Here is a 17,624-nt window from a genome sequence, read left to right on the forward strand (position 1 = left end):
TTGACCGCAGTTCAATGGCGATGTGAGGTTTTGGCGTTGGAGCTGTTTCCGTTTAAAGTTTTACCGTCTGGTTCTCATTGGTGTGTATGTTACAGGTAAAATTGTGCGATGTTTTTAGGCAAAGTAGGAAATAAATGTTTTATTTTGTACTTTAGGCATTGTGTACTTAAGGGGAAGTGTGAGAAATTGTTTTTATTGTTGGATTTTATTTAATTAAAGAGATGTTCATTATAAAGAATGACTGCAGTTCTAGGATAGGATGCTTAGGTAAAGTAGAGAATAAGTAGTTTACTCAATGCATTCACTATTTATAACAGCTTAGTACAATTATATGGCAATGACTAGTATGAGTATCACGTCTGCTATAGTGCCAACAGTCTCAAATACTACACCAAATTGTTTTTTAATGAAACTATCTACTTCTATAACCAATAAGCAATCACAAAAACTAAACAAAAAAATAACCAAAAACACTCTTTATTTTTTTCCATATATGAAATCAGAAAATACAAATCCTTTTAAGCCTATCTGAAACAATACATTTATGTAATGTATGTAAATATATTAAGTCTAACTCCAAACAAAATGCAATAACAGGAAGACCTAAGTGTGTCAAACATGGCAGGTAAGCGGGGCACGCAGGTGGGTAAGCGGGGCAGACAGAATGAACAGTGTTGCTCGAACAAACTGGCGAGGAGTGACTGTGGAGCCGCTCTTCTTAAACTGGAGGTGATTGTAGATGGTGGTATAAAGGTGTGCAGTAGTAGCCAAGCCCAGACAGGAGGAGACAGATGACAGGATGAGGGAGAAACAACTGAGCAGGACTGGACCAGAGCAGACTGTGACAATGGCACAGTGTTTATTTCATGTAACAGTCATATAAAATGTGTAGTATATTCCAGGGCAGCTGTCGTAACCCACTGCACATGTTGTCACTATGCAGAAGAAAGATACCAGTTTCATAAAATACTTCTGTAAGTTGATTGAACATTAGATAAAGCTTTTCTTATCTCTCTCTGATAACACTGAAAAAACTCAAAGGCTTCAGATCAACTCAAACCTGTGAAAATACTCTCTGCTCTGCAAAGTACAAACTGAAAATCAATATTTACAAGAATGTACGTGGGTCAGTGTTGCATATAACCTCACATTGGACCACACGTGTGTAGAGTCACTCAGACTGGACAGGTTTACATGTTAACCATGCATAGATAGTTATGTTTGAACAAGATTTGGCACAAGGACCAACAAACATCTGTGTTTGATATTTGACATAAAAATGGATGCAATTTGATGAAATGTTTGGCAGGACACAGACAACAGTGTTGCCCAATTAAAACTAGCTGCTCCTAGACAGCTATTTTTTGGCCCTCAAAGACCACCAGCTCAAAGTATATTGCTGTACATGTTCACAAGTTGAAATAGACATTTGAAAATGACTTGACCGAGGTTTATATTTTTCACATTTCATATTTTTTTGATTGTGCATCTGTATTTAAAGTCTCTATGGCAGTTGTGGTGGTTCTTCCCTTAGGTGTTGTTCATAGTCATATGGAATAAACAGGACGTGTAGCTGTGGCTGTGCTGGCTGTCCTGGAGGTCAGAGGTCACACTGACACATGGGACAGGAAGGGCAGGGGTCTCTGCAGGGCGTCAGGTCTCAAAGTATTTGTAGATCTGGGAGACGTACTGCATGACACTCTGCCAGTCGGGTCGGTCTGTCCTCATCAGCTCCTCTATGTCCTGGAAAAGTACAAATTGTGCTCAAGTCAAAACTGATCAGAAAACAAATGAGGAAAAAGACAAATCTATCCCAAAGAGCAACACAAAACAAACACACAAAAATGGTAAGACAGATTGGTCTACACACAACTGTAAATATAAAAACAGTGAATAAAAAAACAAAAACAACTATACCACAACTGATCAGAAAACCTGTTGCAGTAGAAAGCACCACATACACATTCAAATTGAAATGAATGATTTTTATGTATTTATTTTTTTCCACAAAATAAAGTGAAGAGGCTTGAAACCCTCTTTCAGAAGATCCAGGTACCCAAAGAGGTTAATGAGCTGAAACGTGCTAAAATGTGCCTGTAAATGTGTTAGTAGAGGTTTATGTATAGCAAAAAAGTAAATATTACTTTATGTCCTAGTTTAGGAGATATCATTATGTAATATTAACCATTTTTCAATATATCTCCCACCTCTAAAATGACATTGCATTGAGTATTTTTAAGTGACTTGTAACCTAGCCAGTTGCTAAGTCCCCTAAATCAAAGGCATGACTCTTAGCGGTTCTTCATTAAATTAGCATTAGCATTATGAACTGCAGTGAGTCATTCTGAGCCACGCTGACAATGACAGGAGCCTGTAGGGGCCAAAGCAAACAACATGTCTTGGCTTTGCCTAAAACACAAGAAGATGATCACTTCCTTTACATAAGAGCGCTATATTTATGTAGATGATAAGGGCAAAAGCTATTTGTTGTTTTTCTTACAAAAATTACATGGGAACAAGTCTGAGCCTAACCACAGCCACGTAATGGAGAACTAATTCCACAAAAAATTTAAACTTTGACCTTCAGGCCTAATCCGCTGTGTGAGACCAGGATCTGAGCTCAGGGCAAATGAGCTGTTATTGATATGTGCACACTCCCTGTTTCTGTGGAGGTATCGATGACATGTGAGATGACACGACATAAAAACGTGAGGATATTGTAAATGTTGTTTTGAAGATATGCAAAATGTAAATACTGGATAGACCATTTAAAAACATTGCAAAAAGATGATTAAGAATGAAAGAGAAAAAAAAAAAGTTGAATTGTAAACTTCAAAAAACATTTATCTGATATTTAAAGCTCACCTAATACAGACTGGTTTTGGATTGAGTTAATATTGTTATTAGGATACTCCAGTTTTTGTGGATATCGGCGAGACGTTTTCTACTCAACTGGAGGAGTCTCCACCATAATTTGTGGAGCTTTTTCCTGCATTGGAACAATTGGATTGCCGGTTGTGCAGGTTTTGTCCTGATCTTAAGAACACAGGGAGCATTTGGTGATTGATGGAGAGGGAAGTTACAGAAATAGACTTTTGTTCCAGGCCATGGAGACCCTTCACCACAGGAGAAGAAGAATACTAAGCTCTGAAATATATATTTATATGTACTGAATACTATTTATTTTGATTTATTTTATATTTTGTAGCCTACATTTTGTAAAGCATTTTGCTGTAAACTAAATGTGATGTTGATGTACTATAAATCAATTTGAATGTACTTGTTAACACGAGTCCAATTCAATATGACTGGTAACACTGTGAGCAGTGCACGTGTGATGTGGCTTGGGTTTTACATAATGGTCAAATCATGAACAATATATTGCAGCTGTACCTTTCTCCACAGAAAAAAAGGAATCTTTTAAAACCATGTATTTGCACTGGTTTAGCCTGGTGTTTGACCATCATCTCCACAAAGATAGACAAGTTCAATGCCATACTGTGAAACATTCCAGACATAGCATTGCCATGGAGACAAGTAGTTGGCAGACCCTCTACTAGAGAAACTGCACAGCGCACCTTTAACTCAGTTGATTGATATAGTCCTGTATTTTATACATGAAAGAATGCAACTTTAAAGATTCAGATGGAGCTACAATTCAACTTGACTTTTCCTCATTTGTCTGGTCCCTCAGTTCAGTGTGGGAGGTCTGTGCCACTCACCAGGGAGGGTTTGATGCCGATGCTCTCTGCCGCCTGGAACGCAAGGGTCAGATTTCGGACCTGAAAAAGGGAAAAACAAACATTTGGTGCAGAGACCAGAACTTTTTTGTATATATACACCACACGGGGAGCTATGTGCGGCTACAATAAGAAAGACCCCAAACACATGCTCCCACGAGACGGTTCAGTTCTGTGGTGGTCTAAGTGAGCCATTCAGCACGTTATAACTGCTCTGCTTGTTTGAATAGTGTCAAAATATACAAATACAAATGTCTGTGCAGTTGACCTTAGGAAGTGGTGTGTCCCATTCTCATCACGTAGTGTTGTAATATCTTTGACATGTTGTAAATGCACTTGTTGTTGTTGTTGGAGTCATGTGTGAAGACTTATCTCAGCACCATTTCATCGTATTTATATGAATTTTTCATGTCATTTCACATTATGTGGTTTTACAGGAAGTGCTCCATTGTGTTTTTACACTCCATAAACCTTCATGAGAATCTGCGTAATCCTCAATCATCCAGGTCTGATCCACTTACTTTCATTTAATTTCCTTTTGCTTCATTAGAATCATTTAGATGATTTCAGCCCTGGAATTGCTAATCTCTACTACACAAAAGGTAAAAAGCAGCTATTAAATTGAAAACTAGAGCTTCATGACATCAAAATTCAGATTGTTTTTAGCTTTGGAGATGCAGACAGACCAATAGTAAAGGATTACTGAAAAATGTGAGAATGAAACAAAACAAAAATCCAGGTATGTTTTTGAGGAGGTACCAAAATTTTAACATGGATAAAAGCTCAAAGAAGTCAATTTTGCACAATTTATGACCATCAAGTTGTGAAATTATGTGGCAGCTTGTTTTGTTGTTTTTTTTCTCTTTTTTATTTGTTATGGGCACTGTTTTTACTTTGTTTTTTTAACTGAAGAAAATATGCAAGTTATTATTGTTGATAAAATGTGGCAATGGTAATGTCAATGAGTCTATTTTTACAGTTTATTTGATCATGTATTTTATTGTATACATTTTTAATAATAACAATAATTTAATAAATATAATATGGTCAAATGGTCACATATTTCTACAGCACTTTAACACCTTTAAGGCACTCATAGCGCTTTACATCAAAAAAACACTCACCCATTCATACACCAGTGTACACAGACACTGGGGGGGAGGTGGGTTAAGTGTCTTGCCCAAGGACACAACAACAGCATTCATCTGTGGGAGCTGGAATCGCACTGCCAATCTGTGAGTCAGTGGATCTGATCACTCAACCAGTCGACCGGTGGACAAACACAAAGCTTCAGAGCAGCGCACAAACTCCCAACCTTCCGTACACCACTTTATCATTATCGCATTTTAAGCAATAGAACCTGTTTGATCAATTTTGTTAGTCCGACCTTATGACAAATGGCCTTTTCAGAGGTACAAACAGAAGCTGTAATAGGATCAGGACACATTACAATAGTGAGCCCTCAGGGAATCCAGTCAGCAGCAGCACTTATTAAAAACACATGTCTATTCAATTATTGAGACATGAGCTGTGTAATGTCCGTTTCATTCTTCATTATGGTCCCTGCTGCCCACACACCTCTCGCCTGGCCAGATAAAACCACATGCTTTGGCAATACTTTACAAAGACAGGTCTGGAGCCAGAGATTGACAGGTGGATAAATCAATCAGAGGGATGCATTGTCCATTTCCACAGAAGCAACAAGCAAACCGTTAAACTCTTATGTATCTTAGTCAGTGTTTTTCAATGGGTTTCTGAGTCACGGCACATTTTTTTGGATACGAAAATTCCACACCACCACTAAAATGTTACCAAATTACACCATTTAGAGCAAAAATGGTTTATGGGATATTTTCATCACCCCTGTGTCTGGTTCTTTGTATTTGGGAGTGATTATTGTTTTGCTTTCTCAACTGGTTCAGAATTTGCTCAGGACACTCCAAAATGATAACTTATTCAATTAAATATATGTGAATTAACCTAAGTGAGACAGTACTTTACTCCAATGCACTCCTGGCAACATCTCAAAGCACAGGCTGAAAATGAATGCTCTAACGTAAAAGAAGTTATACTGTATATTTTGTTCTGATGATGATGATATGAGAACATTCGAGAGGAGCCGTCTTCCACATTTGAGACCCGGAGTGGTTGTGGAATAGTCTTTGCATCAGACAAGCACTGCTATTGTTTTAAATGTGTGGTAAATCTCTCAAGGGAGGAAGCCTTATGTTTTGACTGTAGCCTATGCAGTGTATTCCATATGCTCATCAACTATACCGGCTGCACTGCTCTGTGTGCTGCTGACAATGTAATTTACACAAACAAAACATTCATAATCCACGGCTGGAGTGTGGACATGAAGTGTACGACTGCAGACAGGAAATCCATCTAATGGCTGTTAAATATGGGATGAAAGATGCCAGACAAAGAGGATTCAGTGTAATAAAGACTGTGATAAAGTCTATTTTCCTTCAGCTCTTAAACTAATCGCTCCATGAGTACCACTTATAGACATTACACTTTCCACAAACAACATCCTGTGGTTTGGAGAAGGGAGACAACGGCAAACAATGTCTAGTTCGAAATGAACACAAAACATAATCCTCAACACATACAGTAGAACATGTGTCTGGAATCAGTTAAAGGCAGTGCATCCAGTTCACATACATTCCTATTGAGCTAAGATGTGTATAGTATAAGCAGCTCTTGAAATCAAACTGTCTGCCGAGTACTGTTTGAATCTAATTATAAAACGTTATACTGTCTGATAAGTGTAAACGTGGAAGTGATTATTAGCATGCTAGTTGTTTTAAGCTTTACAGTGACGGCAAAACTCCTCTCTGGCCTCTAAAAGTTGTGAAAAGCGCTTATAAACTCATCACAGTAAATAATTAGGATGCTGAAAATGCAATAGCTCTATTTTTTATGTTTTTAAGATGGTAAAATCAGGTAAAGCGCCTTAATAAAATGGGATTTATTTAGTGAAAAACCAAAAAAAAAACTAGAATTTTATATTATAATTTCAAATGGGGCACTATATTTATCCCTATTGTTTAAAATTGAGCAGGAAAGTTGTAGTCATGTGAATACAATGTATAATTACCTCACCAATCCCATTTTTTGTATCTCCCTGGAGGTCCTCTATACAAATATTGTTCCCAGCCTGCAAACCGGAGTGTATTGAAAACGTCCTTGAAACCTTTCTCATCTTTGTTAATATTAAAACGTTGCTTGGAGTGAAATCTGGTTGGGAAACAGAGGACTGCGAACAACCAGAGGAGTGTGACAATGGTTTGATAAAGAATCCAACTTGAAGCAGTCTCAGAAAGCACAGTGTGACCATCAGAAGATCAAAATTATTTAAAAGAACACAATTTGGGGGTTTTGGAGTAGATACTGCCAAAACAAATATTATAAAGCCAAAAAGTCCAGGGATGAGATGGACAAATGAGAAAATCAGCAGCAACAGGGTGTACACACAGCAAAAAATATATTTAAATACCATTATTACATTGTCACACTTCATATTGTACACATAAATACTCAAACAAAGAAATGTTTCTGAGATATTATCATGCAACAGTAGTAAAGGAGTGTAAATGTACATACTCCTTCCCCTCACTCTATGCCAAATGTTGACAACTGTTAGTAATTACTCACCTAAAATCTAAAAGTATTGAGAAATTATAGAAATTTAAGTATAAAAATGTAAAGTTTACAAGTGCAAAAATCTCATTACTGTCTGCCTCAACTTGTGCACACTCCTTTTTAATTTTAGCCATGTAAAAATAACTTCAAAAATCAGTGGATCACAATGAAAGCATTCCAAGTATGCATAACAAAGGTCCTATTGTGCTCCCATATATGTCCTTGTGTGTACTGTTATATGAATATGTGTTATACATTCTTATGAGACAATGCCTTATGCAACTATAGGATGTAAAAGAGCTGATGAGCTGCTATTCAAACGCTTCCTTACACTTATTAAATAAACTTGCATCTAGTCTAGTCTCCACTTGTTTCTTTCACTCATTACTTTTAGGTGACAATATATCTCATGTTGGTCATGGTTTGACATTGAAATATGACGTTGATGAAAACTGTGACAAAAATCGTTGAGTTGATGAAGTGAACTCTGCTTTCTGTACTCAGAGGTGGGTTAAACGTGTGACTGTGGTACCTTATCCTGGCTGATGAGTTCTTGGTACGGGATGTGGGCCGGAAGGTACGTGTGGAGCAGAGCGCAGAACGCCAGACCATCACTCCAACTGCTACTGAAGTTTGTCACGTCAATATTCTGTGAAGAGAGAGGGAGAGAGGGAGAGAGGAAGAAGGAGGGAGAAAAGAGAGAGACAGGGAGAGAGAGAGAGAGAAAGAGAGAGGGAGAGAGAGGGGGGGAGAGAGACAGTGAGAGAAAGAGTGAGAGACAGAGAGAGAGGGAGAGAGAGAGAGGGAAAGAGACAGAGAGAAAGAGGGAGAGAGACACAGAGAAAGAGGGAAAGAGACAGAGAGAAAGAGGGAAAGACACAGAGAGAGCGGGAAAGAGAGGAAGAGAGGGAGAGAGAAAGAGAGAGTGGGAGAGAGAGAGGGAGAGGGAAAGTGAGAGAGTTAAAAAGAGGGAGAGAGAGAGTGGGAGAGAGCGGGAGAGAGAGGGAGAGAGGAAGAGAGACAAAGAGACAGAAAGGGAAAGAGAAAGGGAGAGACAGAGAGAGAGGAAGAGAGAGTGAGAAAGAGAGAGAGGAATAGAGAGAGAAAGGGAGAGAGGAAGAGAAAGAGAGAGAGAGGAAGAGAGGGAGAGGAAGAGAAAGGGAGAGAGAAAAAGAGAGAGAGGGAATAAAAGAGAGAGACAGAGAAAGAGTGAGAGACAAAAGAGAGAGAGGGAGAGAGGCAAGGAGAGAGGGAGAGAGGCAAGGAGAGAGAGACAAAGAGAGAGGGAAAGGGAGAGAAAGAGGGAGAGATGCATGTCACAAACAAAAGAGTCAATAATATGATCATAATTAGAGTGGCTGTGCTAATAACGTCTGCACTCTCCAACCACAACATGGGACCCCCTCCACCAGAAGCACATCTGTTCACATCAACATAAATATTACATTTTTTATGCTGCAGAGAAGGCCATTACACTGCTTCTCATGGTTACCTTAAATAAGACATTACATTCACATTTTCAGCTATTAAACTATAACATTATTTTATATTTTGTTAATTGCAAACCACAGTATTGATCTAAAACTTAATAAGTGAAATGGGTCTATTGATTTTCTGTTCAAAATGGCAAACCTTGAAAAATAGCTACATGACATATTTGAAACCTACATGTATGACCCAGAGTTAGATTTTTTTGAATTACCACAAGTGCAAGAAAGTGTGTGGGGTATGAATCATATGAATGAATCTAATCTATGAATGTAAATATACAGTTCTGTGTAGACTCTGCACACTTGACTGGGAGACAGGTGCGTGGGAGGAGAGGCACTTAGCTGAAAAGGTTTTTAAGACGTACAAAGTCTTACACTTGGTTCACTTTTATTACTTTTGTATACACTTTTCAGTCAGGTATAACTGAGGAAGGTTAGATGGGCTGTGAACCAAGAATAAGACAGTGTGCAGGAGTGAAACATACTAATAAATCAAAATATATGGTTAAAATCTACTAAAAAAGATGGTTTTACATAATAAGTTACCTTAAAATGTAACCCTTCCTCAAGCAGAAAAGTCAAGTGACAAACCAACAATTATTCAAACACACTGCAGTTATCTTAAGTTATGATCATTCCAATCAACCAGCCTTACTGTTTTTCTTAACCCAATCTAATTTTGGTTATACCTGTTTTTGTTCCACCAAGAATAATTAATACTAGTGGACAAGCAGTTTAAGGCAACAAACTTTCCCATCTCCACAGTCCTTCAGCATCACTTCTGATCCCTCCTTTAAAGTGGGAGCTCATAAAAGTGAAGAACGTGCACAAACCCATGTCCCGTTAGAAGGTCCGAGCTGCGAGAGCATTGTCACCTGACCTGTTTGGTAAGCCCACTGAGTGTAAAGAGAAGACTTCCTCAAATCCATTGTGTCTGGGAGCAGCCTCCACATTTGGACAGAAACAGTTCCTGGATCGTCCTCTTTGGTTTCTATAATAAGAAGCTCAGATCGCTGGAATGTGGAACGTCTGGACTATAGATCTATGAATGCTGCAGGTCAAAGTATACGTTTCGTGTTAAATGCCTAAAGCGTGATACAGACCTCATATGTGTCTGATATAAAAATGATTTGTGCCATTTTATGACTGTCTGGTATTTCATTTTGATTTAATTTGTTTCATTCCTTGTCTACAGTTAAATGTATAAAAAATAAAATAGGACACAATTGCACCTTTCCTAAACAGGTCCTTAGTACTGAAATCGAGTGTGACATTTTAGTACTGTGAAGACACCAGTTAGAGTAGAATTGTCTCATTTTGTTTTAGTTAAAGAAGACATATGCCTATTTTTGGGTATTTAAACTTTAACGAGATAGCGGGTAGATGAAAACTGGAATTTTCTGGGCACTAAAGCCTCAAATGCAGGACCATACAGGATTAGTCAAACACACATGAATCAGTCGAATCAACGAATTATGAGGGAACACGGTTATAACATATTAAGAAACTTAAAGCATCGCCAGATACAAGATTCGTCGATCATTTATAGGTTACAGGGGTTATGTGGACGCAAGACATCAGCTGTACTAGCCCCTATAGAAAGACACCTCATATTTTCAGAGATAAGAACATGGCAGAGCAAAGGAATGTGTAACCTCTAAACTCAGTGGGAAGATAAGCTGCAGCACAGACTCGTGTCAACTACAGCTGAAACAGGTCAAAACTACTGAATTTCTAGTGGGACTGGGTAGAATGACAAAGACATGATCACGTTTTGTCATTCTCATTCTCATTTCTTCCCCCATTGTCTGAACTCTGCTCCGGATCATTTTACTGATTGATTACAACTGGCTGTAGACCCCTCAATTAAAAGGGCTCAAGCAGATCATTTACGATTAAAAAATGGCTTGATTAAAATGTAATTAGTTGCACAGCCCTAGTTTCTATAGTCTAACTTTTTCTGTCCATTCAATATTAAAGGTCCTATATTACACAAAAATGACTATTGTGAACTTTGAGCCATGTTAGACTGCTGTTACCTCATCAAAAACATATCCGAGTTGTGTTTTGTTTCATTCACACATATTTTAGTAACCTTTTATTATTTCTCTGTCTACATCTCCAAAGTTCAAAATGCTCCGTCCTTGTGATGTCATGAAGTGGTACTTTAAGTTAGCAATTTTACCTTTTGTTTAGTAAACATCAGAAATTCCAGGGCTGAAATTATCCAAATGATTCTAGTGAAAGTGTTTGGAGCTTAAAAACAACTGCGGGTATGTTTTTGATAAGGAAACATTATAACATAGATCAGAAAATAGCATAATAAGGGACCTTTAAAATGAATAAGAACATGCTCATATAGCTGTCCCACCTCCGCAATGAACTCCTAATTCACACCACCATTAGTCACCTGGCATCTTATGTAGCACCTAAACAACATGTTTCTCTGTCGCCTTTTCTCACCACACAGATGCTCAATTCTGTCTTTAAGCTTTAAGAGGCAGGAAGTATAAGGAGAGCCAATCAAACCTGTTCATCAAAGAGGTATACTAGCTGTTGTAAATGAGTGTGATATCCAAATACTTAATGATTCTAACTTAGACTAGAATTGAAACTATATACTGATTTGAACACATATAGATACTGAAAAAAACAAAATAACACATAAGACAAAATGGGATCTTGGCTGGCCTTGAGCAGAACTAGTCTACTACCACAAGGTATTTAAGAAACTATGGTTCAGGTTATGTCATGGTCCCTGTAGGGAAATGTGTCCTCTGTATTTGACCCATCCGTCACTGCTGCTGCGACAACCTGTTAGGAGCGGTGGACCAATCTCCAGACTTTGACCCAAGTTTGGTCAAGACTACATTAGCTGTAAGGAACTACTTTAATTTTGTGTTGAAAATGACATTCCATTAAGTCTTTTTCATTGTCCTTTGTTGTATCAAAATTAGTTTCAAGTATTAAACTTTTTCCTTATTGCTAATTTCTTTTACAAGTTGAGGTTTAAATTTTAGAATCACAATAATGCTGTACCCTAGACATATTTGTATCTAAAAGAGTGTCATTTATACGCTTTATACACAAACAAAATGAAAATCCTGCTTTGTGTTGGCTGTTGCCTCGGGTTCTGTCCAAGCCCTCATGAGCAGAGAGTGGGTTTCACTGAATAAATCAAATCATGGCCCACTCCATACATGAGACGCCAGGTAAATGTGATTAGGCACCTGAGAGCACAGACACATGGTGCAGCCTGAGATCCCCAGGACAAGAATTAGTGTACACAGCTCCAGTTCAGTCCTAATGAATATTCCCTCAGCTCCAAGACACGTTGACAGATGAGACTCTTCTGATTGGCCCGATCCATCAGTGCAGGTTTATTCAAAACAGCAGACACAGGTATGAGGTGAAGGTTGTTATGTTTTTGTCTGCTCAAATATTCATCACACCATTTTTCCATGGTATGCTCACCCATATTTGATATTAAGTTGGCACATTTTGTCTTTTTAATTACCTAGTTGCAAGCATTTTTAACATTGTACTTTTCCAGACCCTAGAAGCGCCTCCAAGTGTTGTTTTTATGGTTCAAACTATGCTTTATCATCATGGTGAATAACACATACAATATCTTAGTTATGCTAGAGTCCACGTCCTACCCATCAGGCACACTTATGTCCCTGTCTTTACCAAGTCTTTTTCCTCAAAAAGTACAAATGAAAACTGTGAAAAGTGTTTCATCGTAAACATGAAACATTTTTCTACAGATAAAGTTTGTGGTCTTATTTTCTGGTTCAGTATAAAGCCCTCGTTCATTTTAATATTGTCCTTGGACTCTGAATAAGGTTTAAACAAACCCACATTTGAAAGTCTAATTCGTCTTACATTCAAGGCCCTGGTCACTTAAAATCACCCCAGTCGTCTTAAAACTGTAAGGAGAATAGAAGGCAGTCAGTGACCAGGTTGGGTCTTTGTAATGTCCACTTATCGACAAACATAGTGTTTACATGCAGAGCATTACAATGCAAAGTGAAGTCACCATTTGGTTGTTAATGGTTACCTCACATCTGGGGGAAAGAGTGGAAAGACCAACATACAAGCTCCAATGCTCTGTGGTCAGACAAACCCCCCACCTCTTTTGACAGGCAAATCACTGCTCCTGGTTCACACGTGAAGCAGACAAACCTGGATAAGTATGATCTCTTTGTTAATCTTTTGTCATCTATACCTGACCAGGCAACCAGAACATCTCATGGTGTAAATGACAGTTGAAGCCTAAAGCTTCACAGCGTGACATATAAAGATATTTTTTAACATGCAAAAGATTCTGTTTGTACCTGCATCACTCACCACACACTGTATTTAAACTGCCAGACTGTCAGACAGGTGATAAGTGGTGCTGAGTTGAAAAGTTATCTCACAAGGGCAAAATGTGCCTTGTCAATAGTGACTTTAGGCTCTTTCGTGGCATCAGAATCTTTTGGATCTGTTCATTTCAAAACACTGGCTCGTTTTATCTGCCAATAAGCCAATGTTGTAACATGATTTGATGAAACTGCTTAAACTGGTACCAGGCATCTGCACTTTGAAATGCACTACAATTAAAAAACACTTTTATGATGATGTTAAATATGTTTTTTTTCTGCCATAGTGCTTCTGTGCACATCTTTGTGTTGGTTCATTGCAATCCAGTGTAAAAGTGCACAAAAGCTGATTCGGTTACATCATCACTACACGTCACCAATTGATACTTTTCAGTGACATCATGCTGAGGGTGTTCTACAAGCATCTCTATAGTCAAACGTTCAGCAGTTATCATGGAGACACAATGCACATATTGGCAAAGTTTTAAGATAGTTTGAAAATGCAAGAAAAAACATAAAATTGATTTAAACAGCACATTTCCAGGAGCCTGTGAGCAATTTGAGCATTCATGGTCCTGTTTAGCTTTTTGATTTACACCAAAAAAGGTGAGAGTGACTGACTGAAAAACTGTTAGCTTGTAACTGTAATTTTATGGATGAGAAACTTGGCAAACAACACAAATCAGCTCAACATTGTAGTTCCAGCCAAGTTAGTTCTTTATGATCAGATTGTGTTAAAACAAAGCTCAAATTAAAGTAGAGCTTCAGACAGAGCAGTGTCTACAGTTAACTTCACGCCCCAAGGGAATAGGAAAAGAAAAATTCAAATCTGTTGTACTGGACAAAAAGTGACAGCTGACAGATTTGAATTTTCTTTTACTATGGATCATACCTGGACGACAGAGATTACACAGACGCCCCAAGAGAATGCTGATCAGCTGCAAACTATCAATATATGTACTGTTGATATTTATTTTAGAAAACTTTAAATGTGACTTCTATTTTGTCTTTTAAAACCTTTATGTGGTACTGCACTCTTCAGAAGTCTATCATTTTTTACCAATAATAGGAGTTAAATACTACATAATCATTGACATAAAGCCTTCTGTGCAGACTACAGTGTGCAGCTACTGGTGAAATTTGTTTATGAACACAGCGGGATCAGAGGAGCAGCTGCTCTTTCAAAACAAAACCGAACAGGATGCTCTCTGCCCTGCTCACAATCATGAGAAACCAATCAAACAGCAATAAGTCTCCTAATATGAAAGACAATGGTCAGCTAATAATGGTGCAGTCTTCGAGGGGCGGAGACATAAATCAAATGGTGGCCGGAGTAATGAGTTTGTCTCAGTTTGATGAATGGGGAGGGGCAGGTCTGTGTGTGTCTGTGGGGCAAACCTGTGCAGTCGTGTCAGGCACATTCCTCCCAAAACTCCTCCTGCTCCAACTGGGTACATGTGTTATGAGTCTGCATACTGTGAGCACATGGTGTCACAATACTGTATCAACAAATGTTACAGTCAGCACTAACATTACTCCCACTGTTACTCCTAATAGAGCCTGGGATTGTGATATCAGACATCATCATTTATTTATCTTTATTTTGTTCTTAATGTGTTGCAACACTGGAATTTCCCCACTCTAGGGCAAATAAAGATTCTCTTAGCTGAATACATACTTAACAGTTATTCCAACATTTTCTGACACTATAGAGTTGTTGTGAATGTATTTTCTAGTAGTTTATTAGGTTGTTCTACTGCGTTTTTTGCTTACTACATAACATTATTTTGGCTAATGTATCTCTATCTCTCTATGGGTATTTTACACTACTACTAAACATGGCAGATTTCTATAACATCATTTTTTTAAATTTTATCGCAATTCTGTGGTAGTTTAAATGTCAGATTAAATGTTTGTCCTGGTTTATGGGTAAGAACTCTGTAATTACTGGGCGTATCCACATGAAGAAAGTGGTACAAAGTTCAAAGTCTCCTCTGTCAGTATAAATAAACAAAAGTGAAATCATTTTTTCACAATAGCTTCAGAAAATGGTGCAATTAATCCCAAAGACATGATTAACATGGCAAGTTTGTGGAGCCAATCCCTGACAAATGATAAGATTCATTATTTGTGGATCATAGGTTGGATATTTCTTCAACAAATGCAAAGTTATATATCTGAAAGCATGACATCATCAAATCTTTGAACACAACCGATGAGTATTTGAATACAAAAGCTTTTAAAATGTTTCTAAAGGATCATTTTGACCTAATAAGACTTATCCTCCAGAGACTGCAGTGTCCCCAATGTAACATCGCACTGACCAAATCAGCCTTTTCCTCTGTTGCTGTGAGTCATTGGAAACATTTGCCATTCTAACCTGCACAAGTTTTCAAATGTTTACATGTCTGACAAATAAGTGACTGGTATCTAAACAAGTTTGTGCACATTAGGAATGAATGTGATTTAAATGATCACTAGAATGTGTGAGTACATGTGTTAGGCCTTGACGGAGTGGGGAGGGGTTAAGGGGCACGGGTAAGAATGTGCTTATATGTATGGCTCTATGTTGTTTTTAGAATAGTATCTGAATGATGTGACCCCAGGCAATATGTTTCAACTGATGTGTGGTAAATTTATCTATATACATTTAAACTGTATAAACTGGCACCAGCATCTTTCCTTTGACTTTTGTCTTGGTTAATGTATTGTTGAGCACTGCCCCTGTACAAATAAAAGCACAAACTACACTTAAATGGCAATATACTATTAAACAGATGAATGGCTAAAGAAACTGCAGTACACGGTATATGTTGGGTGTGAGACGCAAAGGTTGAGAACTACTGCTCTAGTAAACCCAAAGTTTCCATTCAAAGAGTGACTATTCACAGTGGGATCAGATGGAGAGGAGGTACATGTGTCTAAATGGGGTCAGTGCTGTAGGTAGCTGTGTCCTAGTTGAGGAAAAGTGCCTCCGGGGGGAACGGAGGGGGTGGGAGGGGGTCCGAGCTGCAAATGCTAAAACAGCAGCGGACAACAGCTCTCTGGGAAGCCGGCTCAGAAAAGCAAACACAGCACCAAGCGGCAGGAAGTGTCTCACTCAACACAAAAGCCAGAGCTGTGGTTTTTTAGGTCGTACAGAAAGAGACTGTGTGTGTATAAGTGTGTCTGTGTGTATTTGCGCTGCAAATACGCTGGTAATACCTTTTTTTCTCCTCAAAAGTTTTCTTAAAAAATAAATCCAGTCGTGTTATGTAACTATCCTGCAAGTAACTACTAAACTGCTTTGTATATCGTTACCAAGGAACCAGTACCCGTTCCAGCCTGGATTGGCACTGATATTCGATACTGGTATTGGTGGATCCCAACAGTGCAGTTCTTGGGCCACTTGTTCATAGGAGACTCATTTCCAGTAAGAACCTCTCAGCCTCTTCATGTGAATGGGGAAATACTGTATTTACTGTATATTACACCATATATAGTAATGATAACACCACACAAATAACATCTGATTTCCTGTTTCCAAAACCCAGTAGCAACAGTCTTGAGTTACAGCCCTATTTGTTTACAGTCACACATTGAACTTCAACTTTGACCTCTGAATTATTGTTTGTTTTGGTCCAGAGAAAGGTCAGACATTATCCAAACACAACAGCCCAAAGCCTTTCACAGATGTTTAATGACAACTTCAAAGTCATTTGAGAAGTTGAGTTACACTTAAAGATTTAGGGATAAAGAATGTTAAGCTAAGGTTATTTATGGGTACTGTTTCTATTCACAGTATACAACATAATAGGGGTGTGCAATAATATCAAAATATTGATGTTTTGCAATACTAAATTTGGTGATACAGTATTACTATCATGGGCTGCTGTATAGATATATCACCATGGGAATTTTTATATATATTTTGATAAATTATTTTGTGAATAAATAATTCTGTTAACTTGTTTATGTACTACAGTTGACAAATTCACTGTTTTGATGATTATTGATGATATTTCATATTAACCTTGCGCAGGTAGTGGTTTGACAAAGAAATATTGTTGTTAAAATGTCGCGGAGGCAGCAGTCGAAGCAGGGACTCCAAGACTTCCCTCACCTCAGACATGTCCTCCAGCTCCTCCGGTGGGACCCCAAGGCGTTCCCAGGCCAGCCAAGAGACATAGTCCCTCCAGGGTGTCCTGGGTCTTTCCCGGGGCCTCCTCTTGGTGGGATATGCCCTGAACACCTCCCTAGGGAGGCGTCCAGGAGGCATCCTGAGAAGATGCCCGAGCCACCTCAGCTGGCCCCTCTCAATGTGTAGGAGCAGCGGCTCTACTCCGAGCTCCTCCAGTGTGACCGAGCTCCTCACCCTATCTCCAAGGGTGCGCCCAGCCACC

The 17,624-nt window shown here is 38.5% G+C and overlaps 1 protein-coding gene across 1 annotated transcript in view; it reads right to left on the minus strand.

Moving 5' to 3' along the window:
- Positions 1-1,480: 1,480 nt before the first annotated feature.
- Positions 1,481-17,624, minus strand: part of specc1 (sperm antigen with calponin homology and coiled-coil domains 1) — a 58,385-nt gene continuing 42,241 nt past the window's right edge. The window contains exons 13-15 of the mRNA XM_033977905.2: positions 7,921-8,037; positions 3,723-3,782; positions 1,481-1,743 (exon numbers count right to left, since the gene is read on the minus strand). Coding sequence (XP_033833796.1) covers positions 1,654-1,743; positions 3,723-3,782; positions 7,921-8,037 — 267 coding nt within the window. The 3' untranslated portion in view covers positions 1,481-1,653. The remainder of the gene's footprint in view (positions 1,744-3,722; positions 3,783-7,920; positions 8,038-17,624) is intronic.

This window comes from Periophthalmus magnuspinnatus, chromosome 14, assembly GCF_009829125.3.
Source record: "Periophthalmus magnuspinnatus isolate fPerMag1 chromosome 14, fPerMag1.2.pri, whole genome shotgun sequence".
Classification (NCBI taxonomy): Eukaryota; Metazoa; Chordata; class Actinopteri; order Gobiiformes; family Gobiidae; genus Periophthalmus; species Periophthalmus magnuspinnatus.